This window comes from Arvicola amphibius, chromosome 5 (genome assembly GCF_903992535.2).
Source record: "Arvicola amphibius chromosome 5, mArvAmp1.2, whole genome shotgun sequence".
Taxonomy (NCBI): Eukaryota; Metazoa; Chordata; class Mammalia; order Rodentia; family Cricetidae; genus Arvicola; species Arvicola amphibius.
The window spans coordinates 46,982,468-47,010,110 of record NC_052051.1 but is presented as its reverse complement, the minus strand read 5'-3'; the positions used below and the strand labels follow the sequence as shown (position 1 = coordinate 47,010,110).

The following is a 27,643-nucleotide window of genomic DNA, read 5'->3' as shown; positions in this document are numbered from 1 at the left end:
CACTGGGCAGAGGGGCTTCCCTGTCGAATGCTGGGACCAGGTGGGACTGTTTGGCCACCGTGACCGCTGCAGGGTCAATCTGGGAACTGAGCTAGCCAGAGGCCGTGGATCCAAAGCTGCGTGGTAGCGTGCAGTTCAGATGAAAAGTTCCACTTCCCACAGCCTGCTCATCTAGTCCGCACAACAGAAGACCTCTGGGCAAAGTGGGCAGGGTGTAATTGCCTATGCAGTCACCCAAGTGACAGCCAGAGGCAGCCCACCTTTCCACGTGTGCTGTGTAGGGAGGAGTAAATTCACATGAAGCTGCCCGTGTGAGCTGTTGCTATAGCTCTCAACCAAACATTCTTCAACAGTTATCTCCAAAATGGAAGTCATCCAGTAGGCCCACATTGGCCTCTGTTTCCTTGAGGTTGACAGGAACATGTTAATGACAGTAATGACAGTTTTAAAGGCTCGTTACAGAGCCCGTTCTTTCTGTCTGATCTCCTCCTCCCACCATCAGGCCACCAGAAATAATCCTGACGGGATTCTACTTCTGCAGCAAATTAAAGAGGGCAACAAATGGGGCATTCTATAGAATTCCAAAACAGCCTCAGGAGTGGAAAATTGGCAGCTGACGATGCAGTCTGAAGGCTGGGGACTGGACGCGGTTGAGTGCTTGCCTAGCATGCAAGATTCTACAGTGCCACATAAACTGAGTGTGGTGCCCATGCCTGTGATCCTAGTACTTGGGAGGGTCAGAAGTTCAGGGTCATCCCCAACAACAAGGTCAGCCTGAGTTATGGGAGACCCTGTCCAAAAAGAAAACAAAAAATATGTATTGTACTATTCTTTTGACCTTGGGATCAGAATCTCAGACTGTTTCTATTTTGCATACCCATTCCCTTTATCCATATTGAGGAGTATGCATTGCTCAATGATAGGGCAACATTACACATGTGGCTGGCACCGCTGCTGCACCCCAAAGTTGTACAGTCAACATCTCACCAGCCACGAAGAGAGGCCTGGCCTTCTCAAGTGTTAGACAACAGCAGAGTTTAAATAGCTCATAATAAAAGGAGAAAATAATAGAACATTCACTGTTTACCGTGAGCCACACATGGTAATATGTAACTCCTTTGTTCCTAATGGCAGCCCAGGGGATACCATGTTTGCCATCCCCATTTTCTCTGGGAGGAAGTGGTGCACAGCAGCTCAGCTAAGGCTGCCATCTCCCCATTAGCTTTGGGACCCTCTGCTGCTCTGCTCTTGGGCAAGTACCTTACTCCCTATGGCTGGACTATTGGGGAAAGTCTTGATGCCAAGAGTTTGTCTAAGTAGGTGCTGGCAGTCAACTCCTTTAGGCATCTTCTGGGCAGTCACACATGGAGATCAGTGTCGTCTAGGCCATCTAGGTTATGGAGAGAGTACGGGTGGACTGTAACTACTACTGACTTAGGGGTGGCCTCAGAGATGGGGCGTCTTCCCCAACTCACTGAGCAGCTTGTTCAGTGACGACAGCATTGTAACAAGAGGTTATCTTCCAGGGATGGGATTGGTAAGTAGTTTCCATTTTATGTCAGATTGCTTCAATATATGTGAAGATTATTATAACAAACTTGTGGTACCTTTAAGCTTGAAGAGCTTGGTGTTATGGGATAAACTACATAAAAAGAAGTTAATACCTATTTCTTCCACTTTTAAGTTTTGCCTTCTGAGAAGGGACGTACCTCTAAAGGGAGGAAAGGTAGTTCCTTGGATAAACCCCTGGCCCCTCGGCCTCATGGTGCCTAATAAATAAAATAGCAGGGTCTTTGCCCATTGTGAGGAAGTTCAGTCTTCCCCCAAAGGTCAGGTGACCGGGTCCCTAAAATAAACCGCCAATAGATATATGAGCAACAGAAAAAGTATATGAGTGGCCAGGGACATGGCTCAGATGGTAAAGTACTTGCCTACTATTCTTGAGGCCCCAGGTTCAATCCCCAGTACCACATAAAACCTGGCATAATTCCAGCACTCAAGAAAATGGAGATAGAGAATCAGAAGTTTAAGGTCATCCTAAGACATGTAGAGAGTTTGAAGCCAGCCTGGGCTACATGAAACCCTGTCTCAGAAATATACATGTATATGTCCATGTTCATAAACACAGGACTGATGAATATGCATCTCTTGGAGAGAGGAAAGGAGGCAGGTTCTTCAGGTTGGTAGGGGGAGAAAATGAATGAATGAATGAATGAATGAATGAATAGAACAGACAATGAATGGTCTGCAACAAACTTCCTCTGGATTCTAGATGAGAGGTTTGCTGCCATGCCCTTCCCTGCGAAATGATTTCACTCTTCTTTGGTTAATGAAAGTCAATCAAAAGAATGTGGAAGGTGTGTCCTTCTCTGTAGATCTCTTTAGTTAGATAAAGAATGCCTTCTTGGTATTGACTCCTCTCCAAGTACTCTCAGCTTCAAGCCCAAAGCCACATATTTCAGAATACTGTTTTCTGAGCCCCAGTACCACCAAAGAGGCAAAGATGAATACAGAGGCTTCACAGTGTTGAAAATAAAATGTGAGATTCAAGGACACCACCCAGACAGAACAAAAAACACACAAGGCACCTTTTACTTCTGCAAAAGGGTACATTGCTTCCTTTGGTTAGAAAGCACACCAGATCGGAAAGGCCCTTCCAGAATAGAATTTGTCCAAATAGACCAGAGGCGTTGGTAAATCCCTGGGGAAGACCTGTTCACCTATGATATTTCCTTCTACCTGTCTGAAGATCTTCCCAGTCTAAGGCAATGAGATCTTGACTGTTCTTGGCTGTGGGACAAAGCCCCAATGTATCTCGTAGGTCTATAGCACTGAACCTACCATGGTCATGTTGGAATCTTGTGATGAGAATGTAGGGGTTGAGTACAACATGTGTCTACTCTGGAAATTGAATTTACTGTCCTAAGGTCTTGAACCGACCTATAGGATCTGTAACGGTTTGAAAGAGAATGGCCCTCATAGGCTTATGTATTTAAATACTTGGTCCCTAGTTGGTAGGACTGTTTGGGAAGGATTAATAGGTGTGTCCTCGTTAGAGGAGGTGTGACACTGGGGGATGGGCTTTGAGTTTTTAAAAGCCTTATGCCATTCCTATTGCGCTTCCTTTGCCTAGCGGCAGTGGATCAAGATGTGAGCTCTCAGCTTCTTTTACTCTACCATCGTGGACTCTAACCCCCCTGAAACCCTAAGCCCAGTTAAGTGCTTTCTTTGATCTTGGTGCTTTGTCACAGCAGTAGAAAAGTAGCTAGGATAGGATCCATTAGCCTTCTAATCAGTGAGGTCGGGTGTTGCAAGGGAACATACAGGGCTCAATGGTCCCAGCTTTTATCAGTCTCTCAATGACAGGTTTTAGTCATGACCTCCCTTTGAAGGAGATGGAGTATGGTCCTGTCCTTCCTGTGCCTCCTGTGGTTTTTAGAGTGATAGGATTGGGGGGCTCTTTAGGCCTCCTCTCTTTCCCTTCTTATTTCAAACCTTGAGAAAATGTCCTTTTCACCTGTGAGGTCAAGAGGTTTAGGAGACGTGGCTCTGCTTCTTAGTGACTGCTAGCCCTACGCCTAACCTGGACACGAAGCTCCACCCTGTTAGGTTAATCTTGGCCTCAGGTACAAGTAGGAAGCTTTTCTAATCACTCTTCCCTGGACTCACACTTTGACTTCTTAAAAACTGAGGGCTCAGGCTCAGCTTTCAACACTGAAATGAGTAGTCGCACTGGAGAGAATTTGAGTCCAAAGGGTTCTATACAAAGAGAGGACCTACTTGTATCAGAGTTAACCAAGAGGTCATTTCTAATTACAAACAACTCTAATTAAATATAATTATAATTCTGATTTCTTTAAGTTCACTAGAAGCTCTTGGTAGGGCCCATTAGTATAAACGAGCCCTGATATCCCAATTCCTCTTTGAAAGCAAAAAAGAACATCAACAGCCTGGTGTACAAGAGCTAGTTCCAGGACAGGCTCTAAAGCTGCAGAGAAACCCTGTCTCGAAAAACCAAAAAAAAAAAAAAAGAACACCAGCTTTTCTTCCTTTCTTCCATTCAGGGGTCCCCTTTTGAAATGGCTCTTACTCCACACTTGTAGCTTTGTCATCTCCCTTATTTATGGGTTTGTATTATGTCATCTTTTCCTGGGGTGGCCTGGTGGAAAGATCTTGGGCCTGTATAATTGAGATTCATTCTTTCCCTGAACACATTATCCTACAGTTGAAAGCACAAATTTATCCTTTTGCTTTTGTGTTTCTTCATCCTTTATTTATTTATTTTTTCTTTTGGTTTTTTCAAAACAGGGTTTCTCTGTAAAAAGCTCTGATTGTCCCGGAGCTTGCTCTGTAGACTAGGCTGGCCTTGAACTCACAGAGACCTGCCCGTCTCTGTCTCCCGGGTGCTGGGATTCTTTATCCTTTCTTATATTCACCTTTTGGGCTTCCACAAGTAGTCATTCTAGCCCTCTATATTTCCAATTCTCTATCTTTTGTTATTTATTTATTTATTTATTTATTTAGAAATAACTGGCCAATTGCTGGTCCCAAAATGTAATTTAAGTATTATCTGGCCAAGGGGATTATATTAGTTCCTTTTCTGTTTCTGCAATCAAGTTACATGACCAAGGCAAGTTATAGAGGAAGAGTTACTTTGGTTTATGGTTTCAGAGGTTTAGAGTTCATATTGGCACAGTAGAGGAGGCAGGCAGACACAGAGACTGGCGCAAGATGCCCAAAGCTCACATCTTGAACCACAAGCACAAAACAGAAAGCTTACAAATAAAGATGAACCTTGTTGCTCTAAAATCCCGCCCCCAGTGACACACTTCTCTAGCATGGCTACTCCAGGCCCCCCCAAACAGTGCTGCCAACTGAGACCAAGTGCTCAACTATCTAAGACTAAGAGAGCCTAGTGCTCATTCAAACTGCTACAGGGACCCTCCAGTTTTGCTTCAGAGTATTTTCTTGTCTGTCCCCTTGTTTTGCATTGGTACCCTTCTGAGATGGCCAAGTGGGAAGATTTTAGATGTTCTCATTCCCAAATAACCAGTGTGCCCCCCCCCCCCGCCCCATAATCATTGTCTCTTCGTCCCCTGATGACAGAATGCTCAGAATAGCTGATAGCAGCCCAGGTATAGAGCAGGGCCCCTAAGAATGGCCTGACTGGCCTGCCACCCCAAAGCATCCTCTAGTAAGGTTCACTTTGAGTTCTGGCCTCAGTGCTAGTTAGTGAGACATTAACAACCCGGTTCGTTCCTCTACTGGGGGGACCTTCCCTATGGGGAAATAAAGTCAAGTGTTTCTCCTGGAGGACTGGGGAAAAGGTGTAATTTTAGAGTTTTCTTTCACGTTGTTCAATTTCTCTCCTTAGCTGGGGTAGGAAGGGGTACACTGAGCAAGGTGGGGGAGCTTCTTGCCTGGTCAGAGGACTCAGTTCCTCTGCTTTCTGCTCAGTCTTTCCTAGCAGAGGGGCTGGAGTTTCCCCTGAGGGGCTGTTGGTGAGCGAGCCCTGTTTGGATTTGGTCAGGGCTGGTCTGAGATATAAGTGGGAGCAAGCACTGAGGGGAGTTTAGGAACCTCCTGTCCCCTTTCTTTGTGCTGGGTTCTCATTGGATAAAGGACCACAGGTCTTTTCCTCCAACAAAGGGAATGGTCAGTTTCTTCCTGAGAGACCAGGCTCTTACAAATAACCTATTTGGTTAGGAGCTGACAGTCCCAGGAGCTGGAGAGTGAGCTCAGCGGTTAGAAGCACTTGTTCTTCAAAGAGTCCAGGTTCAATTTCCAGTACCCACACGGAGGCACCCCGTCTTCTCAGGTACCAGGTTCACTCAGACACATACAATCATAAAAATCTAAAACAAACAAACAAGTAAAAAAAATCTCTTAAAAAAAAGCTAAAAGACCCAGTTTGGGGTATAAGGATAGGTTCCTTAGTCCAAATAAAACAATATTTGATCATTCCATTTTCTTGTTGTTTCTGCTTATTTTTATTGCCTTTCCATTCCTTAAATCCTGATGGCCTGTCTGGGAGAATCAATTTCTTTACTTTTCTTGGAGCTCAGTTTGGCCTGATTATTCCCCTATTCTGACCCCTCAATCAAGAGTCCTTGAGAGGCTTGGCACCCCTCTCCTTATCCAAAAACCTACGGGGCAGGGTTTTGCCCTCACGGTCCGCCCCTTCACCCATCTCCAGTGGATTCCCTTGCAGGACAGATGGATACCTCTCAGCACCAGGCAGATTGCTCTAATCCCACGGCTGGATCCCAAGGCCTGGCTGATGATAAGCCTCCTGAGGTTGCTGGACAGCTACAAACACCCCCAGAATGTCCCAACCACTAAGGCAGTACTTCAGTACTTGACTTTTTTTTTCCTTTCACCCGTGACCAGAGTTGACTGTAGCCTTTGAACATGGGCCCTTTGGTTGCTGACATTTCTGTCTCAGGGTCATTACCAATCTAATCTAGGGAATACTAAATGCCCAAGCTAAAAGGGCCACTGCAACGGGGCTGTGGGACATGTTTCTTCAGTGACATGATTCTGGACTTCTTTGCAGATGGAATTAGAATTCTGGATGATCCCCCAAGTTGTTGGAAATAAAAGATGGGGCTCAAGGACCCTCTGATACTGCACAGAGAGCCCATGGGCATATAATCATTCTTTTGATAGAAAAATAGATGGATTCTTGGTAAATTTTTTCCTCAAAGGCTACAGAAATAAACAGAGTATCCTTGAGGAGGTTGTAGGCCTGAGCTAAGCACCCCGAAAGGCATGGCCACTGAGAGCAGACAGATCAGAGCAGGATTGGATGGAACCCAGTGACTACATAGAGCATGGGCCTGACTTGTGAATGAAGCTTGTTTGGCATGGCTCTATGAGGACAGAAGAAGGGCCCCTTCTCTAGGGTCTCATGAATTACCGCCCCTAAAACCAATTAACCCTGTCATGGTGACACGCTCATCTGTCTAGAGGAATAGGCTCACAGCTAGCGGCCAGCTGAGCCATGAAGCCCTGTGTCATTTCTACCCCTATGAAGATTTCAAGCTAAGGAAAGGTAGAGAGTCTTTTGATCTTAGTAGATATCTGGGTTCGGTGGGCACCTCCCAAGGACTTCTGGGTTATTAAGACCCAGAACGAGGAATCAGAGACACTTGGGTGGTAGCAGAAAGCAGGGACGGTTTATTATAAAATGATAATTTTTCCAAGAAAGGAAACTGAGCTGGACATGCTGGAGCAAGAAAAAGGTTTAGAAGCTCAAATAACCACAGCTGTGGCCACATCAAATACAAGATGGGGGCTTTTAGGTCACATAATGCAGGCTTTGGGAGCCGTCTACGTAGAGTGGGCTTTCTCAAGCATATTGTGACATGTATTTCTGTTATAGAATGAGGGCCTGGAGAGAGAGATGGCTGAGGGGCTGAGAGCACTGGCTGTTCTTCAAAGGACCTGGGTTCATTCCCAGCACCCACATGGCGGCTCACAACAGTCTGCACCTCTGGTGCCCAAGGATCTAACACCCTCTTCTGGTCTCCACAGGCTCTGCATGTGCAGCCGTACATGCAGGCAAAACACCCATACATATAAAAGTTTAGAAAATAAATAAAAATAAAATGTGGGAATGAGAAGTCATTCTAGTGAATCATCCCAGTAAGGAATCGCTCACGCACTTAGAGATTAATTAAGGAAGGGCTCTTGACTTAAGCGCCTGGCCAACCAGGCTCACACCCAGTAAGAGTCGCCCCCACTGAAGATCTCATTCACTTAGACACACCTCAAGCTTATGCTTCTTACTTTGTCATCCTTAAATCTCTTCCTCAGGTCCAGGCCCCAGGTTACTCCAGACAGTTTAATGGATCAGGAGGCTGTAAGTCTGGCCTCGGAGGCAGATGAGGGATGTCTCATGTTCCCATATTTATTTTAAGTGCACCAGTATTGTTCTTTTTCAAATAGTTGATACCCAGGGCTATCTTGCCCACCCCATGGAATTATGTATTTTCTGATACGAGCAAAAGAAACTTAATGATGGTTGTGTCCCTACACCTGACCCTCCCAGGTATGTCTTTGGTATGGGAGTCAGGGCCTAATGGCTGGTCATAAATCAGCACTGTCTCCCTTGTCCTGGGAATCAGGGCCTAATGGCCTGTTAATCCTGGCGAGTAAGCATTTAAGTCCTAGTGTCCTGAATCTCACTTATCTCTAACATCTTTGGGTATCTTGGGGTATTTTGAAGGCAGCACTCTTTTAGGCAGCTAAATTCTACTTGTGTGACTTAATATCTCCTAGGCAAATCTATTGGTAATTTTTTCTAATACCAATTCTATAATTTTAAGTTTTTTCTGTATCAGTTCTACACAACTTCACATCACATGTCTCATCAGCATCTTAAATGTCTTGTGTGTGTGTGTGTGTGTGTGTGTGTGTGTGGTGTTTTTCCTTTTAATTATTTTTTCATTTTTTTTCACATTTTCATTTTCTATTTTCAAAGTACTCATTTAAGAACACTAGTTTAAAAACATGCTTTGTTGGAACTGAAGAGATGACTCAGATTTTGAGAATGCTTGCTGCTCTTTCAGGTGACTCCAGGTCAGTTCCCAGCACTGAAGTCAGCAAGCTCATAACCTCCTGTAACTCCAGTTCCAGGGGATTCGAAACCATCTTCTGGCCTCTGCAGACATCACTGAAGCTGCTGGTGTGCGTAGAGGTCAGAGCTCAGGCAGATGAAACACATGGTTATTGTGGAAAAAACACCCGGTTCCGGATCCCAACCCTGGGAGAGGGACAGGAGGGACCACTGAGTTCAACAGCACAGATGGTTAAAGAAAAATGCTGCAGGTCCCCGAGTGGCAGCAGTGGGCAGCGGGCCATGAGACCACGCCACAGGTCCCTGAGTGGTGGCAGTCAGTGGGCAGTGGGTCCCGAGACCACGGCTAGCCAGGAAGGCAGCCGGGTCCCAGGCAGGAAGTTGCGTGGTGGGTGAGAGACTGAGATAGATAGGCACACCATGCAGAATGAAGGTAGATATTTATTTAGTGGGTTATAGGAGGGAAGGGGAGAAGGGGAAAGAGTAGAGAGAGAAACAAAGAGACAGAGGGGGGAAGGGAAGAAGAGGGGCTAATTAATTTTTTATATGTATGTTTTGACCATATTATTTTTAAGAGTTGTTTCTTTAACTTTTGAGAATATAATGTAATTATACTATTTCCCTCTTTCCTTTCCTTCCCCCAAACCTTCCCTTCCATTTATCTTTTCTTTCTCTCAAACTTGTGGACTTTTTTCTCTGTTACTTTATTTATGTGTATGTGTTTATCTGTTTCTAAATACATAAATGCATCCTGCTCAGTTTGTATAGTGTTACTATATGTTTTCAGGGCTGACCATTTAGTATGGGATATCCAATTTGCGTATTCTGACTGAGTATTTAATATGATTTGTACAGCTCAAGCTTAACTGGGTCTGTCTTACTTTTCTATTGATGCTGTAAGACACCATGAACAAGGCAACTTATAGAAGAAAAAGTTTATTTGAGGCTTAAAGTTCAGAGGGCGACTCCACAACCAAAAAGATGGAGAGCATGACAGCAGGCAGGCAGGCATGGAGCTGGAGCAGTAACTGAGAGCTCACATCTTGATCTGCAACCAGGAGGTGGAGCTTCCCCCTACCCCCCCGTGACACACCTCCTCCAACAAGGCCACACTAATACTTTCCAAACTGTCCTACCAACTGGGAGTCACTCAGTCAAGTAGACAACCATATGGGGGTCATTATCATTCAAGCCAACACAGTATTCCCTGTTCTTCCTTCCTCCCTTCTTTCCCTTTCTCTCGTCTCCTCTCCTGTCCTATCCTCTCCTCTCCTCTCCTCCCCTTCCCACACCCCTGTTTCTCTTCTTCTTTCAAGACAGAGTTTCACCATATAGCCTGGAACTTGCTATATAGATTAGACTGGACTTAAATTCACATAGATCTACCTGCCTCTGCCTCCAGAGTACTGGAATTAAATGTGTGCATCACTAATCTGGCTGAGGTTTTACTGTTTTGTTTTTTTATTTTTTTTTTCTTTTTTTTTTTTTTTTTTTTTTTTGTTTTTATTTTTTTTAATTTTTTCACATTTAAAAATTTCCATCTCCTTCCCTCCTCCTCCCCCTTCCCTCCCCTCTGTTTTGTTTTTTTTAAATTTTTAAATCACGTCTATTTCTTTTGTGTGCACATGTGGTGGTCGAAGGACAACTTGAAGAAATCGATTCTCTCCTCTGCCCACATATGTCACTGAGATTGAACTCAGGTTGGCAAGCTTGATAGGAAGTGACTTCACTCACTGAGTCATCTCAGTGGGTTAAGTACCATTCCATGCAATCAGGGATGGGGACTCCAGGGCACTGCAAGAACCTAAGATAACATGAAATCTTGGGCCTGTGTCTGCTTTCTCACTTTCCCTCAACCGTTCTCTGCCAACATATTTGAATGAATAGCAACCACAGAAAATGTATGTTCCCAAAATGTAACTTAAAGATGCTGCAAGGACAGGGAATATGAGCCTCTATTTTTAGAAATGCTTGCGGGCCAGTTGAAATGAAAACATTTCTTGGCTCATTCAATCAGGCATGCATTTGCTGGAATCTCCAGGTCTGGTAGCATAAGGGAACTTTCCTTGTTGAACACAAAACTTTGAAACCCATCTCTTTGTGCCCTGCAGTAGCTGTTTCAGGGTTTTTAGCCTGGTCGTCTCACTGAGCAGATGGATAATAAGGAAGATGATTTTAGACTCTCCTGTAACTGTCACTTTCTGCTAAGTTATGTATATAGAACTTGGAGTGAGTCAGCATTTGAAAAAAACAGAGACACTTATTTTTTAAAATTATGTATTTGGTGTGTGTATATGGAAGGGGGGTGCTCACCCTGCCATACATACATGGGGCTCAGACGACAACTTGAGGGAGTCAATTCTCTCCTTCCACTTTGTGGTTTCTGGGACTGGAACTCAGATCATCAGGCTTGGCAGCAAGCACCTTCACCCGCTGAGCCATCTCACCAGCCCAGGACTCTTTTTCCTTAAGGACTCTTTAGAAGGAGGCGAGTAGACAGGTGCACAAGTTGGTGAACGGGGGACGGTTTTCATGTGTGCATATAGGCAAGTTCTCCCTGTCTCTTGTCTTCCGCTGAGGTGCTAGGGATTGAACGGGGGACTTGTGCATGGCAGACAGGCGATCTGTCACTGAGTTACAACCTAGCTCTTGATTCTTTTAAGACAGACTTTCACTGTGGTAACCCAGGAAAGCCTTGAGCTCCCAACCCTCCTGCCTCGGCTTCACAAATGCTTGTATGACAAGGGTGCGCCTTTGCGCTCAACTTCTCGTTCATCTTTTCTGAGGCCACTGAGGATGCTCTGCTTCGCTTATTAGGACCTAAGAAGTTGAAATTCTTCTTCATTATTTTAAAGGCTAAAACTCTAATATTCCGTTCTGCAGTCACTGCTGAAAAGGCAGAAGAAACCAAGCCAGATCAGCTCTTCCCAGGACCTTTACCAGGGAGCCTACCAGCTAAGCACTCCAGTGAGTACCAGCCGTCATCATCCCAGACTGGAAGGTCACTACCAGCACACACAGCCGCTCCCCAGGTGACTTCTGCAGCGTCAAAGCTCCTACCTCCTGTTGCATTTAATCACACGATTGGACACATAATACTTTCGGAGCACAAAAATGTCAAATTTAATTGCTCGATCAATATTCCTAACACGTACCAAGAAACAGCTGGCATTTCGTGGTGGAAGGATGGAAAGGAACTGCTCGGAGCACATCATTCAATCACACAGTTTTATCCTGATGAGGAAGGGGTGTCAATAATTGCATTGTTCAGGTACGTGTCCTTTCTTTCTAAATGTCTTTATGCTAACGCCACCCCAATAGCAGAACCCTTAAGGAAAACTCAGCCTTGTTTTCTTATTTAGAAATCTTGATCCCTTTAGAATGTAAATAAATACTGATCTGACTGCTTTGTGTTGTTGATTTCTTTTAAATGAGCTTGCCCCCACGGTAACTGCTGGCTAATAAGCACGCTGAGGGCTTAGCGGGCAGCTCCCAACTCATTTAAGGTCAGTATTACGTCCACCTAAGCTCCAAGAGCTTCCAGAAAGTGGGAAACAGTGTGTATGGAGGAGGTGTGTGTGTGTGTGTGTGGTGTGTGTGTTCATTTTCAGTTCTGGGGACAGAACCCCGAGCCTCGAGCATGCTAAGCAAACATTCTACATCTCAGCTATCCCCCAACCCGAAAGAAAGGGGGCCTCTTTTGGAGACAGGCTCTCATATATGAGGTCAGTCCAGGCTGACCTCAGACTTATTATGTAGCTAAGACTGGTCTTAAATTCCAGATCCACCCACAAGCTAAGATTATAGGGCTGGACTGAGAAAGTGGTTAGTGTTTTTGTTTGTTTTTAAAATTATTTATTAATTAGTGTGGTGTGTGTGTGTGTGTGTGTGTGTGAATGTATATTTGCCTGCGTGTATGGATGTGCATTCCGCATATGCCTGGCGCCCTCACAGGCTAGAAGAGGGTGTTAGATCCTCTGGAACTGGAGCTATTGACAATTGTGAAACACCATGTGGATCACAGAACTGAACACTAGATGCTCTCTTAACCACTAAGCCATCTTTCCAGACCCAGGAAAACAGTTTGTAAAGGATTAGGAAACGATAATAAGCTGTTGGAGAGAAGGCTCAGTTGGTAAAGCGCTTGCCTTGCAAGCATGAGGATGAGTCGAGTCCTCAGTGGGAGACGATGTATTCTAGTTCTGGGGCGGCAGAGGCAGGTGGCCGCTTTACTCTGACCAGATCAGCTTAGCCTACCTGGCGCACATGCACACACACACACACACACACACACACACACACACACTCGACAATCTCAGTGTTATCTTCTTGGTTACGGGAACTTTAAAACAGTGTGGCTGTCCCAGCCCTTTGGTTCACTCAGTGTCTCCTGTCCCTCTGTCCCCATCTCCTGATCCCCTGCCTTCTTTTTGCTGCTGCCAGTTGTGGTACCAGTGCAGCTTGCACCCAGAGAGGCAGAAGGAAAGTTCTAGGGGGTAAGACAGACTCTCAGTCACTTTCATTTTCTTTCTTTAATTTATTCTTCTCTCATATAGTACCTCCCAACCGTGGCCTCTCCTCCCTCCACTCTTCTCAGTCACCCCACTCCATTCTCTCCCAGGTCCACTGCTCCTCCATTTCACTTCAGAAAAGAGCAGGCCTCCCAACGATACCAACTGAACAACCTAATAAGACGCAGTAAGACTAGGCACAAACCCTTATATCAAGGCTGGATCAGGCAACCAAGTAGAAGAAAAGAGTCCCAAAAGCAAGCAAAAGAGTCAGAGACACCCCCTCCCACTGTTAGGAGTCCCACAAAAACCCCTAGCTAAACAGCCACAGCATGCAGTATGCAGTATGCACAGTATGCAGAGGGCCTAGCACAGACCCATGCAGGCTGTGATTGCCGCTTCAGTCTCTGTGCGCCCCCATGAGCCCGGCTTAGTTGACTCTGTGGGACATGTTCCCGTGGTGTCCTCAACCCCTCTGTCTCCTACAATACTTCCTCCCCCTCTTCTTCGAGATTCCCCAAGCTCTGCCTAGGGCTTTGATGTGGGTCTCTGCATCTGCTCTCCTCAGATGCAGGGGAGCCCTTCTGATGTCAGCTACACTTGCAATATTCCTTCCATTTTGCAAAGGTAAGGTTGAAGAGTTAGGGGTAACTGTATCTGGAATATTCTATTCTCCCAAAGGTGGAGCCATCCTATTTCAGATTTTGCTCTTCCTCCTCCTCAGTTATTTGCTGGGTTTTGTTTTTATTAACATGTATTAATCATGCATATTACTGAGGTACTTGTGGAATGTACACTATGCACTGATGGAATCAGGGTAATGAGCATTTCCTCCTCCTCATTGTTTAGAGTTCGTCTCTTCTAGATCCTCCTAAAATAAAGACAGGTTGTTGCAAATGGCGGCAATCCCACTGTGCTGTGGAGCTCCGTGCTCCCTGGGAATACATTTGGGTATGTATTCCTTTTATCAAACTTTGGTTCCTGCCTCTCTTTTTTCCACTTTCTCCCCACTTCTTAACTTCTAATCCAAATGCTACATTCCAATCGCCTTCTTTTAACCTGAGGGGTTTGGTCAATTGACTAAGTGACTTAGCCTGTTGTTCCCAAAAGTTCAAGATGAGGTGCCAGCCACTCAGAGTCAGAGTGAGACCTTGTCTCCTGAGCCCTGCACTCTGGAGTGGCATTCTCTTTGATCCGTGATGTTTTCACTTTCTCTGCCCTGACACTTGGCACAATCCCATATGTGTCATGCCTTTAGGTGAATCATTTTTGTTTCCTTTCCAGCAAGCCACCTCATACTTCCCACAGGCCTGATGACTCCGGCCAGGATTTAGTTTGTCAACATTTCCACCAGGTGTGCTTTGCTTCAGGGCAAAGGACAGACTTCCATGATTGTCTTGCTTCATTTTATTCTGGCAAGGTGTATCAAGCTGTTCTTCTATACCGTGGCCACACAGGATAGTTGACTGTATTTTTTTTTCTCCATCTACTACAGAAAGCGAATGTCTCACATAAACAAAGCTTACAAAGAGAAAAGGATTTTACATTTAAAAAGCACATAGTGGGGTGTTTACTGGCCTAAAGAAACAGAAGGGTCACACAGGTCAGATGTCCCTTGAAGAGGGCACAACCCTGCTGTTACATCGCTCTATGTGACCCCGCCCTTCCTCTTCCCAGAAGTCTCCTAATCTGGCTTTTGAGCTCAATCTCTTCCTGCCCAGCTATCGGCCAATCAGCTTCTTATTAGTCAATGAGAGTAAGACATATTCATAGTGTACAAAAAGGTTGTTCCATAGCATATAGTACCTTTGCTTCTTTGTGTTTCTTTGAAGAAGAGTTTAACTGCTACTTGTGAGACATTTCCCTGTATGCAGCCCAGCACTGGCACTCTGAGGGCTAGAGATGCTGGATGCTTTATCCTGGGGCCAGCCCAGCCATCACTGCTCTGGGGTCTGGGCTTCCTCAGTGCCAGCCCTGCAGCTGTGGCCAGGTGGTTCCTGTCTAGACACTATGGCTCAGTCTGTATCATTTCATTCTGCCTCCTTGGTCCAGACGTCTCTATTTCAAAGGTTGATGGGATTTTCATACCTTGGGTGGGAGACCGTGCCAGAGCTAGAACCCAAGGTCTGGGGTTGTGTTGCGCTCGTGTTCTATAACAGGACTACATCTGACCACCTCCATACCATTTTTTTTAAAAAGCAGTCATGAACAGTTATAATTTAAAAGAAAATTAAAATATGTTAACACCCACAAACACATTGAGGAATAAGATTAACAAAACATGTGCTACATAGACCTAAATAGCAAATACACTAAGCCATAACTGAGAAAAAGTAATGACTAATAAAGCTGCTGCATATATAATATAGTAAATTGTACATGATTTTACATATATTCATTAGCATGTGTGAAATATTTTGTAGCTAACTGATCATCTGGCTAAGCCTTAAATGTAGATGATGTTCCATATGGCCTCATTAAATTTACTACAGGGGAAAAAAGGTATGGTAGAGATGGCTTGGTGGGTAAGGGACTTGCCACCAAGTCTGATGACCTGAACTTGATTCCAGGAACCCACATGGTTGAGGAAAAGAACAAACTCCCCAAAGCTGTCCTCCGACTCACACAAATACACACATACATGCATGCCACACATAGACTTGAATACAAAATAAATACATAAAATTGGAAGAAAAAAATTGAAGCAATGCGTTCCAATTGTGTAGGACATTCTCCCTCAGTCCCTGCCCCCAGTCCCTCATCATGGGGGATGAGTGCTTAGGCATCTTGCCAGACCTCTTCAGTTCACATACAATCTCATGCATGTTTACATGTGTGCCCATCCCCACGATGGTGTGCCAATGAAGTGTTTATTTATGGCAGTGGCAAAAAAATCAATGCCCAGGGTTCGCAGGGTTTTTTTTTTTTTGTGGGTTTGGAAGTTGTGTTTCTAGCTAGCTGAATTATATACTGTGTTGTGTGTATTCTACTTTGTAAGTTCCCATATTTTTTTTTCTTGCCAGCTTGCTTAGTTTTCAATTTTCCAACTATCCATTCCTCCTTCAACTCTGAAAGAAAGCCCTGTCTTCCCTCCCCTCGTGGCCATGAAACTCAGGACTGTGCTCCCACTTCTTGAGATTCCTGCCCTGGTTCCCACCTCAATCTGGATAGGTTGTCCTCCAGATCTGGGTCCTTTCTGCATCACCTCCCACCTGCACTGATGTCCTGAGGACCCTCTTCTTCCTGCACGTCTACTTCTGGGGCCCAGATCTCCCTTTCATGTGGGTTTTCCTCCCTCACTTTGCCATGCAGTCCTTCCTCTATTAACCTCTGAGACTCACATGCCTGCAAAGACCTTCTCCCCCACCCTGACCTCGGGATGCTTTATTTAGATACAGAATCAAACAAGAAAAATAATTCCTTTTAGTTTTGAAGTCTTTGAATGCATTTCTTAGTTGCTCTTGCTCGGTGTGGTGGGGACCCAGGTCACCACAAGTGATCTCACCCTTCCCTCTGGAACCTTTATGATCTTGACTCTGACTTAGAGACAGAGCATTTCTAGTAGAAGCCCCTTGGTGTGGCTCTTCTCTCCGTCCAGGCTGCCCTTTTCAGGGACCTGGTTATGACAGGCCTGCAGGACAGCTCTGCGCCTGTTCAACTCCCTCCTCTTCCTCTTTGCATGTCCCTTCTTCAACTCCCTTGAGTTGTCCAGTCCCCTGGGTTTGTTATTTTCAGTTCAGTCTTTCTGGTATTGTTTGCACAGATCCCCAGCTTTCTGATTCAGCTGGGAGGGGAGAGTATTGGGAACAGCCATTCCTCTCCCTGGGTCTAACATCCCTGCCAACCTGCCTTTCCCAGGGAACCTTGATATAAGTGTCTAAGTTAGACCTTCCAGTAATGGTGAATGGTCTAGACACTGTCCGGGAACAGATTGCTAACTCCTTCCTGCTGTGAGTGCCTGGAGGCAAGGCTGGGGTCATGGCTTGTGTTTTGAGTGTCCCTTTTTTTTTTATTTGTAGGCTAGATTTTCCTGACCTGTTGGGTCAGAGTACTCCAGGACATTTTACACAGTCTGGATTCTACAATCCAAGTGCCTGAGCTGTTATTTGGGCTTAGGCCTGCATGGAGGCCCTCCTCCTCTCTCAGCTTCCTGGTCTTTGTGAAGCCTTTAGCTTCAGTTCTTGAATATGCAAGTTGAGTATTATTTTGCCAGCTGCTCCGAAGATGCTTTGCAGGACTCAGTTCTCTCATTCCAAAATATGGGTCCTGGGAATTGAACTCAGGTCCTCAGGCTGGACAGCAAGCGCTTTTACCCTCTGAGCCATTTTGCCTGCTCCCAATGCAACTTGCGTGTATGTTGTATAACTTTATGTTCGCAAACACATTGCAAAAGTAAAAAGAAGGCAGCGGTGGCCGAAGATGCTTATTCAGTTTTGTGACAAGGTCTTGATGTGCAGCCCATGCTGACCTCAAACTTGTAATCCTCCTGTCTCGGGCTCCTGAGTGCTGGGATCACAGGCACGCAGCATTGTGCTTGACGGATCAAAGCAAAGCTAGGACGACTGATAACAGAACAAGACAAATTTCTATGTGCCAGTGCTGGCCTGACCTTCCCAGGAGAAGGGCAAGAAGAGCCAGTCATGTGTTCCTTGTCCCCCAACCTGAGCACTGAACTTGTGCCGGAAGCACACGCAGTGAGGCTGTCAGAGGCCAGCCTTCCAGAAAGATGACTGGGGTGGGGGTAGGAGAGGTGGCTCAGTGGTTAGAACACTGAGTTTGGTTCCCAGCACGCGTGTTAGGTACCTTACAACCACCTGGAAACTCCAGCTCCAGGGAGTCCAATGACCTGTTTTGGCCCTGTAGGCATCTGCACACATGTGAGCACACCACACCCAGAAAGACAGACAGACAGAGAGAGAGAGAGAGAGAGAGAGAGAGAGAGAGAGAGAGAGAGAGAGAGATCTAAAAGGAAAGAAAAGATGACTCAGGCACCAGAGAGTTCCAAACTAGACAAGAGGATACCAGCCCTCCATTTTCACAGTAGCTGCAACTTTAGGCAATTAGGTGAATATTAAAACTGTGTAAGATACCTGGAAACCATGCAAACTAGAATCAGTAACTAGTTTCAAAGGTTATTTGGGGTATAGAACAATTGCCCAGGACCGTGAGATCTATGGAACCCCATAGGCATTGTGACGCCAAAAAGTCCTCATACTTCCAAATGTCTTGACAGATAAACACCAGAGCTCTGGTTTAGAGTCCACCAAGGAAAGCAAGACACCCGATAGCGTGTGGTATGTGTCAGCGTGGTTCAAAGAGATAGGAAAGCAAGAAGATATAGGAGTGCACGAGTGCCTGTGTGTGTGTGAGAGAGAGAGGGGGGGGGAGAGAGAGAGAGAGAGAGAGAGAGAGAGAGAGAGAGAGAATGTTTCAGTGAATTCACACTGTAATAAGTACTAACAAATCTGAAACCAATAGAGTGTTGGTTGGAGACCCATGGAAAATGGACACTGAGCTTCCTCAGGGGCCCTCAGTCTGCAACTGATTATATGTAATACATGTTGAAATGGATAATCTGTTTTACTCAAAAGTTAAATGTTCATGACATCTGAAAAATATCCTCATGGCAGCACTATGGCCCAGCGATGTTGACACATTAACCGTCTTAGCACGTGATCAGTGTCTCGAAGGATTTTCTGTGTCTGTAACAGGGACTCCAAAGACAGTCACTGCAAGTTTCTTTCTGTGTTTTTCTTTGAAGCATAACCAGTGTGCAGCGCTCAGACAATGGATCGTATATCTGTAAGATGAAGGTGAACGACAAAGAGATTGTATCTGATCCTATATACGTGGAAGTTCAAGGTGAGCCCAAAGCCGGAGTACCCTGCTGCCCGGGAGCTGTTGAGAACTTCCATTTAAGTGTTTCCTGTGTGATGTGCAGGGTGTGGTCTGCCTGTGAATAGTTCTGGAAACCTTATGGATCCATCACTGTTGGAATTTTACAAGACAATCCTCTTTTAGAAACTTTAGATAATGATGTAATTGATTCAGTTCTGTGTGTGTGTGTGTGTGTGTGTGTGTGTGTGTGTGTGTGCGCGCGCGCATGCGCATATGTATGCCCAGAGCATTGTACACGCTAAGCGCATGCTCCACCTGAGTGCTGCTCTCCATCCCTGAGGTTCCACTTTCCAAGGTGCCTTTGGCAGCACCACCATTTCATCGCCTCTTTTCTTTTTTGTCTGCTCTACCTTCTACGTTCCGCTCCTACTGAAAGGCTTTCCTGGTGCCCGTTCCCTTGTGAACATGAACTTAATGCCCAGTAACACTGCAGAAAGCGTGAGCGAGGGAGGAGAAAGGGAGAAAGGAGGGAGTCAGTGAATGGGTGAGTGTGGAGGGAAAAAGTCAAGGACAGCCTCTCAGATGAATCTCATAGGGGCCTTTGCTTTCCCAGGCTAGATGACTGGTACCTGGGTTATGTGAGCATCAGTCGACAGGAAGGCATCCCATATGTTTGAAATTATCTTTTAAAAGATGATCTTTAGAAGACAATTTACTTGTCAGGATCCAGGAAAAATGCACAAGTTGGGAAAAGTCTGACTCTTGAAAGCTTTGAAATGGGGGGAAAAAGAATCCTATTATTCCATGGGGAACCAGATTGGTGAGACATGAGTTTATAAAGCCAGTGATTTAAGTGTCAAGGCCAGCAAGCTTGCCCTACTAAAACTGTGGGTACATGATCCAAACCAGTAATCATTGGCTTTCTCTGTACATTTCCAGGCTCCCTTATGGGCCAGATTTTGGAGTTTCAGTAGATTTAAGGATTATAACTATAGAACTTTGCTCTTTTTGTCTTCAAGTCGGTGCCTCTTGTAAACTCTTCAGTTTTACACAAATATGTGAAATTGTGTGTGTGTGTGTGTGTGTATGTGTGTGCACTCACTCATAGTGCTTAGAGCATTGAACCTAGAGCCTTATGCATGCTGAGCACATACCTTACAGTTGAACCATGTAAAATCCATTTTCATCGTCTGAAAGTCATGCACACCATAGAATTCCCTCAAAACTTGGGCACACCTATATTGTATACACTCTGGTATTTATTATATTGTGAGTGTGTGTGTGTGTGTGTGTGTGTGTGTGTGTGTGTGTGTGTTTATGTGAGTGAATGCTGTATGTGTGTGGTGTGGAATGGATCTTGGAGGCCAGAGAGGATGCTGGATCTCCTTGTGCTGGAGTTACAGGTAGCAGCGAGCTGCCTGCTGTGGGTCCTGGGGTGAACTTGGTTCCTCTGGAATAGCAGCAAGTGCCCTTAGTGGCCAGCCGTCTTTCCTGTCTCACTCTGTTTGTTTTGATGAGGAAGACTGCCAACCTACCAGCCAGTGCCAGCGCTTGAGCAACACCTGATTTAAAAACTGGCTGTGTATTCCCCTCTGGCCAAAGCAGATGAATCACTCCACACAGTCCCTAGAAAAAGTGTCCTAGAAAGCTGGCTGAGGAAGACTGGTAGTCAAGAACCCCTGCGCTCTTTCTCACTCTACTTGGAGGTGACCACTGGCTATTTCAGACCCAAGGAAACCTCCGGTCCCTGTCTCCAAAGGCTCTGCTTCCAGTTAAGACATACTCTGCTCCAATCTTTCTCTGCAGGACTTCCTTACTTTATTAAGCAGCCCGAGAGTATGAATGTCACCCGAAACACAGCCTTCAACCTCACCTGCCATGCTGTGGGCCCACCTGAGCCCATCAACATCTTCTGGTTTCAAAACAGCAGCCGCATTAATGAAAAACCAGAAAGGTCCCCATCTGTCCTAACCGTACCTGGTAAGTCTGAGCATTATGCTCCTGTGTGCATGTGCATGCATTTATTTGTCTGTTCACCGCCCCGCCCTCCCGCCCCCGCAACAACAGAAGAAGAAGAAACTTTAGTGATGTTTGTTACAACCAACAGTGGTCAATCAAGAAGGGTAGAAACAGGTGTGGGAGCAATAGGGGAATGGGTGTATTGGAATGCAGGTGGGATGTACAGATGCCTACCCGGCCAGATCCAACCCAGGCATCCAGAGCCCTGCTTGCATCTCCAGGGCACTGTGGCCTTGCCTGCCTGGCTGGAATTACCCCTATGGAAGCACTTCAGTAAAGACCTAATCAAGGTTGGATGCCAAGAACGTGTATCACTCACGGGGCACTGTAGCAGGAAGTTTGTGAGTCACTGTGGGATTGTTGGTGAATTGACATTCCATGGCCATCTTGATCTTCATCCAAACCAGAATGTCTTGGCTTTGTTCCTGCTCTTGGGCTGGCTCCTGTCAGCAACGCTACTGAAGCTTCCTGTGCCGCTAAAGCCAATGGGCTCCTCTGTCTCCCCTCTGATTGCCTCTTTGAGCTCCATCTGACAATGTGGCCACACTCCATCCCTTCTTCCTTCCTCATGCATTCAGCAAATGTTCAGGAGGGTCTGCTGTGTGCCCAAGGCCGTTCTAGGCTTGGGATCTCAGTGGTGGACTTTTTAAAAAGCACATGATCCTGGCTTGCTTCCCTTTTCATTGCATCTTCTTTGTTGCTGGGCCAGCTCTGAACATCGGGTGCCCAGCTCAGTCCTGGCCCAGCTTATTTTCCCTCCGAGACACACCCTCCTGGCTGAGTTCCTTGGCCAGCTTCAATGCCATCTATGGGATGGCAGCCTGGAACTTTACATCTCGGGCCCTACCCTCTCTACTGAGCTTCCATCTCCTGTGACCAGCCACCTCCTTGGCTTTTCTATTTGTTGAGTGTGTAAGCATTTTAAATGCAGTTCTAGGGCTGGAGAGATGGCTCAGCCATTAAAGGCTAGGCTCACAACCAAAATATAAATTACAGCTCCAGATGACTCTCAGTCTTCTGCCCCAGAATTCCCCTTACAAAATAATATAATGGGAAGAACACTCATTTTTCCTCATTTTTCACATTGAAAGCATTAGCAATTTTGTGGATTCTCCTTCTACGGCACAGCACAATCTGCCTCTGTCCATCTCTGCTCCAGGCACTGTGGTTCACACCACCATCAGGTCTTGGCAAAGCCACAGCCCCTGTCCTGTCCCTACATCTCTCCACTGTCCTCAACAGTGGCTCATGTCACCCATCTGATGATACCCATCAGTGGCTTCCTGCTGGTCTAGACTGTCACTCAGGACCCTTCCTGGCCTTGCCCATCAGTCCTGCATACTCTGGCCCCTGCTCAGCTCTCTACTCCACCCCCAACCCTCTGTCTGTGCTCACTAAGCTCCTTTTATGCCTAGTTCCTTCCATTTCTTCAGACACATCATTTCTTCCTGCTCGGAACCTTTGCACCTCTCTCCTGTTTACAGCGTTCTTCCATCTGCCCTCTGTGCTAGGACATACTCACGTATCACTTCTTAAGAGATTCTCCTCACTCTTTTCTTGACTTCCCGTCACATCATTGTATCGGGGTTGGACTTGTTGACTCTCAGCCTCCTTTCTTAACGTGTTCACCAAGAGCCAGGACTTGGTGTTTTCATGCACCATCGCATGCCACCCTAAGCAGGATCTCAGTGATCTCTTGAGCTGAGGCCAGGGAGGCAGGTGAATTCCAGCCCCAGGCATTGTCTCTGAAGCTCCTCTATCACCTGGTTTCGGAGAGGTGATACAGGGTTCTCTACCTTCATCTAAGTTTTAAGTTTCTCCAAGGAATAGATAATTGAAGAATGTGTGTGTTCAAAATCAATTTGAATACCCCCTCTCTGGGGTAATTGCTTGAAAGCCACTAAAGAAAGACATATTGAGATATGGCTTTCTGTAACTCAGGCTGACCTTACACTTGCTGTATAGCCCAGACTGTCCCTGAACTCCTGATCATCCACCTGCATTTGCCTAGCAAGTGCTGGGATTACAAGCCTGGCTGCCACACCCAGAAATACTAAGATTAATTTTGTAAAAAAAAATGGATATTGTATATTTAATTTAAAATTATTTCTACATGTGTTTGTGGGAGGCTTGTGTGTACACATGTAGAGAAGTCAGAGGACAACTCGTAGGTGTCTGTTTTCTCCTTCCGCTATGTAAGTTTTAAGGATTGAATTTAGGTCATCGGGCTTAGCAGTGGGTACAAACCCACCAAGCCATCTTGCTGACCTCAACATTTTATTTCATATTTTTTTGAGACAGAGCTTCTCTCTGTGTACCCCTGGCTGTCCTAGAACTCGCTCTGTAGACCAAGCTAGCTTTGAACTCACAAAGATCTTCCTGCTTCTACCTCCCAATTGCTGGGATTAAAGGCATGTGCCTCCATGCCCAGCAACATTTTATTTTTCAGTTGGTAAAAATATTATATGCATTTATAACATAGAGCATGGTGTTTTGAGATGTATATGTACATTGTGGAACAACTTTAGTAACTAACATATGTACTCCCTCAAACATATTGTTTATTATTATTATTATTATTATTATTATTATTATTGTTGTTGTTGTGTGTGTATGAACATACATGTGATGTGGGAAGTCCTTTGTATATGTGTTACTTTTATTGGTTAATGAATAAAGAAACTGCCTTGGCCTGCTGATAGGGCAGTGTAGAAGGAGTTGTGGGCTGCTTCCTGCCATCTGGTTAGCTTTACACCCGAAATAATTACATGGAAACTGTATTCCTTTAAACACTGCTTGGCCCATTAGTTTTAGTCTCTTATTGGCTAATTCTCACATCTTGCTTTAACCCATATTTAGTAATCTGTGTAGCACCATGAGGGGTAGCTTACCAGGAGAGATCTTAACCTGCGTCTGTCTCGAGTCGGAGAATCATGGCGACTGCCTGAGGCTTCTGCCTGACTCTGCTTTCTTTCTCCCACAATTTTGTTCTGTCTACTCCGCCTACCTAATTTTCTGTCCTTTTAAAGGACCAAGGCAGTTTCTTTATTAACCAATGAAAGTAACACATAGACAGATGACCCTCCTCCATCAGGGCAGAACTTAGCTAGGCAGGGAAAACTAAACTGAATGCTGGGAGAAAGAAGGTAGAGTCAAGTAGAAGCCATGTAGCCCCTCTGGAGACAGATGCCAGAACTTTACCTGGTAAGCCACAGCTGCGTGGTGATATGGACTAGTTTAGGATTTAAGAGCTAGCCATCAGAAGGAGGATTCCTTTTTTTTTTTTTTTTTTTTTTGAGACAGGGTCTCTTTGTAGCTTTGGGGTCTGTCCTGGAACTAGCTCTTGTTAGACCAGGCTGGCCTTGAACTCACAGAAATCCACCTGCCTCTGCTTCCCGAGTGCTGGGATTAAAGGCGTGCACCACCACCTTCCAGGAGAAAGAGATTTCTCATTTCACCTTGTGTGAGTTACCCATTCCAGAGCTGAGCAAGACCCACAGCTGCCTCTGCCTTCTTCAGCAAATCCTGCTGACCATGCCACTTATATCCTAAACTAGCCCATCTCCATTAATCTGTGTATCACCACTTGGCTGTGGCTTACTGGGTAAAGTTCCGGCATCTTTTTCCAGAGGGGCTACATGGCTTCTACTTGACTCCACCTTCTTTCTCCCAGCATTCAGTTTAGTTTTCCCCACCTAGCTAAGTTCTGCCCTATCAACAGGCCAAGGCAATTTCTTTATTCATTAACCAATAAAAGCAACACATATACATTTCCCCATTTCTGTTTAAATAAAAAGGAAGGTTTTAACTTTAACACAGAAAAATTACATATAACAAAACAGTTATTGCTGGGGACCCTTCCCCAACCTCCTCAGTTATGGATGACCCTGGGTAGTGCCACAGAAATCAGAACACAGGGGATGCAGAGTAGGAGATACAGCTGCATACTTTATTGCAAAGCCAGTGCTCTTTTTATAATACTCAAATCATGATTCAAACTAGGTTCCCATAATACGTGAAAATAGTTTCATAGACTAGTCACTTGGTTGCAGCTAACTTCAAGAGCTTCGTGCCCTAGATAATCTAAACAAAAAGCTCAGTGTTAGGGGAATAACTCTTGTTGTAATATAATATGTAAAAACACCTCATCAGAAGACAAACCACAACCTAATCAGAGCCTTTGAACTACAGTGCGCATCTGTGTTCTCAAGGACTGACCATTGGCAAGGCACTCTACTGATGGGAGAGGTTTGCCTCCTCCCAACTTGGTTTGCCAAGCCTATCAGCAAGAATGCTACCTCAAGTCTCCCTTGCACAGAGTTTCTATGCAGTTCAAAACCAACCTTCTACAAGTTATCAAGCAAGAATTATAGTTACAATATTTATATCTACTTTATCTTTTATCATAACTAAGGAAAACTATAATTATAACTATCTATTCTTCAACTCCATCAAAGACTCCAGAAGAATATAATATTACCTAAGTAAACGGGAAGAACATTGTAAGCAACTTCCAAAACTCTAGAATTGACAGAGACATCTCGCTACCTGGACAGTCACCCAAAGTTCTTCTGTATTGTTGGGCATTCAGCCTACAGGCCCATAGTATCCAGCAGACTTTTCCATGAAGCAGAAAGTTTCAAAAACAGTTCCACGCCGGGCGGTGGTGGCGCACGCCCTTAATCCCAGCACTCGGGAGGCAGAGGCAGGCGGATCTCTGTGAGTTCGAGACCAGCCTGGTCTACAAGAGCTAGTTCCAGGACAGGCTCCAAAGCCACAGAGAAACCCTGTCTCGAAAAACCAAAAAAAAAAAAAAAAAAAACAGTTCCACCTATATTGGCAGTTTGTCAGTCACTTTCTTCTGTGTCCTACACAATGTCTGGCAGACTCTTTCATGAAACAGGAACCCAAAAGGACTGTCTAACCTTCTTAGGCAAGTTCAGCAGTCATTTTTCTGTGGGTCCTGCATGTCTAACTCATCAAGCAGTTCAGGCAAGAGCAGTTTCTTGCCCAAATGGTCAGCAAACATCACAAGGAACCTCTTCAATGCCCATCTTCCTCTTGAAATAGCTTGGTGCTGCCAGGACCAGATGTATCTCACTGTCATGAAAAGTCCTAAGTTCTTAAACATTTTAAATACCATATTCTGTAGTCTTTGAAAGGTTTGAAGAATGCCTATCCATCTGAAGTACATCTCTTTACAAATAAAAAAATCTATCTAACATGACTACAAGCTTGACTATTATAGATGATTATCTATTAACCTATATTTCTTAATTATACATTACATTTTAAATGAGCTACACAAACACAATACCTTAATCAAGATCAGAAATACATATATAACAAAATTGGCCTGAAATTTGTATCAATAGAGCAAGATCCATACCAATGCAAATCTCCATATCACACATGTGCCCAGTATGTGTGGAAATCAGAGGCAACTTTGTGGAAGCTACTCCCTCCTTCCACCTTTGCCTGGGTTCCAGGGATTGAATTCAGGTTTACTCAGGGAGTGATTTACCCCCTGCACCATCTTTCTAGCCCCATAATACTTTGGTGTGTGCGTGTGTGTGTGTGTGTGTGTGTGTGTGTGTGTGTTAAATCATCTGCATTTAATAGCTAAAAGAGTAATTGAAGGAAAAAGTGGACATATTTTAAAGTTTGGAAATTCTAATCTCTTTCCAAGAAGACCTCGCCAATTTCTAGTCTTTCTGGTAAAGCACAAAGGCACACATCCTGTGCCATGTGCATAAAACATAACAGGTTTTATTTGTTGCCAATTTCTGTTTTTATGTGTGTGTGTGTGCATCTGTGGCATCTGAGATTTTGCTTTCAGTGGCCCAGAAATTCTATTTGGAAGAAAATTCCAGAAATAAGAGAAAGAATATATTCACATAGCTTTTTATTACAGTGTATTTTGGAGACTGTTCAATTTTATTAGTAGATCATATTGTTGATCTTTTAGTGTACCTCGTTTATAAACTAAACTTTATCAGAGGCATCTGTGTCTAGGAAGATGACATATTTCTGGAGTCTGGCACTGAGATTTTAGGCCTACATTGGAAGTCTGGGAACGTACTTCCTATAGACTATGTGGGGGGGCACTTTATCTGATTTACTCCTTTGGCTCTCTGTGAGAGTCTCAAGGAGCAGGAACTTAAAAGTTCTTTCGGTCGTATCTTCAGAGTCCAGAAGCAATGGACAGGAAAGTGTCCAATGCTGTATTACACCTCAAAGGTGTAAGTATCTGATAGCCTCACCGTCCTTGAGTGACCAAAAAGCCAATGATAATGGGAAGTCTCCCTAACATTTTATAGACATGGCACGGCTTTCACCAGCTTTTCAGAGGCCAATGTCTGTAACTGAAGGGTCTTTTTTTAAAGCTGCTGAGTCAGCATTTTCCACTCAGTTTCTAAATGACTACAGTATGCTACATTGCTCAAGCAATTCTCCTGGTTGTGAAAGGTTGGAAGAGTGGGTTCTGACTTTTCTCTTTCTCTTTTATTTTTGGTGAGAAAAAATTTTTCTAGGTGGGTGGGGGTGATCCTAGCCATTAAACTCTTGTACATGCTAACTGGATACTTTATCATTGAGCAATGCTTCAACCCCTTGTTTTTAAAGTTTTCTAGGATTCCTGTTGATTATATCAAAATAAAATGTCAGAATTACATGAAGTCAATTCGACCAACTT

At 44.8% G+C, this 27,643-nt stretch overlaps 1 protein-coding gene across 1 annotated transcript in view; it reads left to right on the top strand.

The window, feature by feature from the left end:
• Positions 1-27,643, top strand: part of Mertk (MER proto-oncogene, tyrosine kinase) — a 104,523-nt gene that overhangs the window by 13,621 nt on the left and 63,259 nt on the right. The window contains exons 2-4 of the mRNA XM_038329377.1: positions 11,465-11,852; positions 18,854-18,954; positions 20,737-20,910. Coding sequence (XP_038185305.1) covers positions 11,465-11,852; positions 18,854-18,954; positions 20,737-20,910 — 663 coding nt within the window. The remainder of the gene's footprint in view (positions 1-11,464; positions 11,853-18,853; positions 18,955-20,736; positions 20,911-27,643) is intronic.